General features: G+C 43.2%; 1 protein-coding gene across 1 annotated transcript; it reads left to right on the top strand.

Moving 5' to 3' along the window:
• Positions 1 to 974: 974 nt before the first annotated feature.
• On the top strand, positions 975 to 1,405 carry LOC138991446 (COMM domain-containing protein 6). Its single transcript, XM_070385616.1, has one exon. It carries the CDS (start codon positions 995 to 997, stop codon positions 1,250 to 1,252), a length of 258 nt encoding a protein of 85 aa, XP_070241717.1. The 5' UTR covers positions 975 to 994; the 3' UTR covers positions 1,253 to 1,405.
• Positions 1,406 to 2,013: the final 608 nt, after the last annotated feature.

Raw genomic sequence — 2,013 nt, 5'->3', positions numbered from 1 at the left:
CCCCATGTACATGAGAAGGTCAAAGACAGAAAGGTAAAATGAGGTATATGTGCCATCCTGAGCTAAAGAATGGGCTGGGGGCCTGAAATTTGGTGATTAGATGTTTGTCTGGCCTATAGATGGGTCTGTTTTGATAAAAATTTATCTTCAATAATAAATTTTCTGGGATAAATACCCAATTTAAATTCTTCTAAGTAGTAAAGGGAGAGGCAGTAGTTTCTCTTGAACCTATAGAGAGTCTCAATTGCCTCTCAAAATAATGTTTATGCAAAAGTGCAAAATCTGGGGTACCCTTGTTCTGAACCCTTACAAAGTCAAGATCACTCTCCAGCCTTGTAGATAAGGAAGTTAAGACTCAAAGAAGTTAACTGATTTGTCCATAAATACACCAAATGAGGTAGACATTCAGGTTTAGGGGTTTGTATAGGGCCATCTCAGAGAAGGCAATGGCAACCCACTCCAGTACTCTTGCCTGGAAAATCCCACGGACGGAGGAGCCTGGCAGGCTGCAGTCCATGGGGTCGGTAGGAATCAGACACAACTGAGCGACTTCACTTTCACTTTTCACTTTCATGCATTGGAGAAGGAAATGGCAACCTGCTCCAGTGTTCTTGCCTGGAGAATCCCAGGGACGGGGGAGCCTGGTGGGTGCCGTCTCTGGGGTCGCACAGAGTTGGACACGACTGAGGCGACTTAGCAGCAGCAGCAGCAACATAGGGCCATCTGCCTCCAAGGCCCAAGCTCTTTGTACTACCTGTGCTACTCTAGCAATGCCAAACCATATAACAAAAAGACTCCTCTTTTACGATTAATATTGTTATTAATCTTTGTCAACTTGATGGGGGAAAATAAGACCTCATTTAACTGTTCCATTAATTATGAACGAGGTTCAACATTGTTAACTGTGTATAAAAAATGGTTTTTTATTGAAGCATAATTTCTTATTCTATATTAAAAAGGTTAATTGCGGATGGTGGGAGCCCTGAACCGTGCTATGGAGGAGTCCAGTGAGCCGCAGTTGGATGCTAAGTCCAAGGTCACCAGCCAGCTCATAGATTTTGAGTGGAAGCTGGGTATGGCTGTGAGCTCCGACAGTTGCAGATCTCTTAAGTATCCTTATGTTGCAGTGATGCTCAAAGTGGCAGATCATTCAGGCCAAGTGAAGAACAAGTCCTTTGAAATGACAATCCCACAGTTTCAGAATTTCTACAGACAATTCAAGGAAATTGCTGCAATTATTGAAACTGTGTGAAAACTGATTCTAAACCGAAAATAATCTAAAATCACGGACTTCACTTTCTGCAACAAAGCTGCTTAAGGATCGAATGATATTTATTGAATGAAAATTATACTTTTGGTTTTCCACTTTTTAAAATAATAATAAAAAAATCAGACAAACAGGAAAAAAAAAAAAGGTTAATTGCTTCTCTGTCATTCAGTTCAGTTCAGTTCAGTCGCTCAGTCATGTCCAACTCTTTGTGACCCCACGAATCGCAGCAAGCCAGGCCTCCCTGTCCATCACCAACTCCCGGAGTTCACTCAAACTGATGTCCATCGAGTCGGTAATGCCATCCAACCATCTCATCTTCTGTTGTCCCCTTCTCCTCCTGCCCCCAATCCTTCTCAGCATCAGGGTCTTTTCCAGTAAGTCAACTCTTCACATGAGATGGCCAAAGTATTGGAGTTTCAGCTTTAGCATCAGTCCTTCCAATGAACACCCAGGACTGATCTCCTTTAGAATGGACTGGTTGGATCTCCTTGCAGTCTAAGGGACTCTCAAGAGTCTTCTCCAACACCACAGTTCAAAAGCATCAATTCTTTGGTGCTCAGCTTTTTTCACAGTCCAACTCTCACATCCATACATGACCACTGGAAAAACCATAGCCTTGACTAGACGGACCTTTGTTGGCAAAGTAATGTCTCTGCTTTTCAATATGCTATCTAGGTTGGTGGGGCGGCGGCCAAGAGGAGCAACACTATGTCCAAGGAGCGGTGACTGCATGGGCATAGGAG

This window comes from Bos mutus, chromosome 17, assembly GCF_027580195.1.
Source record: "Bos mutus isolate GX-2022 chromosome 17, NWIPB_WYAK_1.1, whole genome shotgun sequence".
In the NCBI taxonomy this organism is placed as follows: domain Eukaryota; kingdom Metazoa; phylum Chordata; class Mammalia; order Artiodactyla; family Bovidae; genus Bos; species Bos mutus.
The sequence above is the reverse complement of the archived record's forward strand: the minus strand, read 5'-3'. Positions and strand labels throughout refer to the sequence as shown.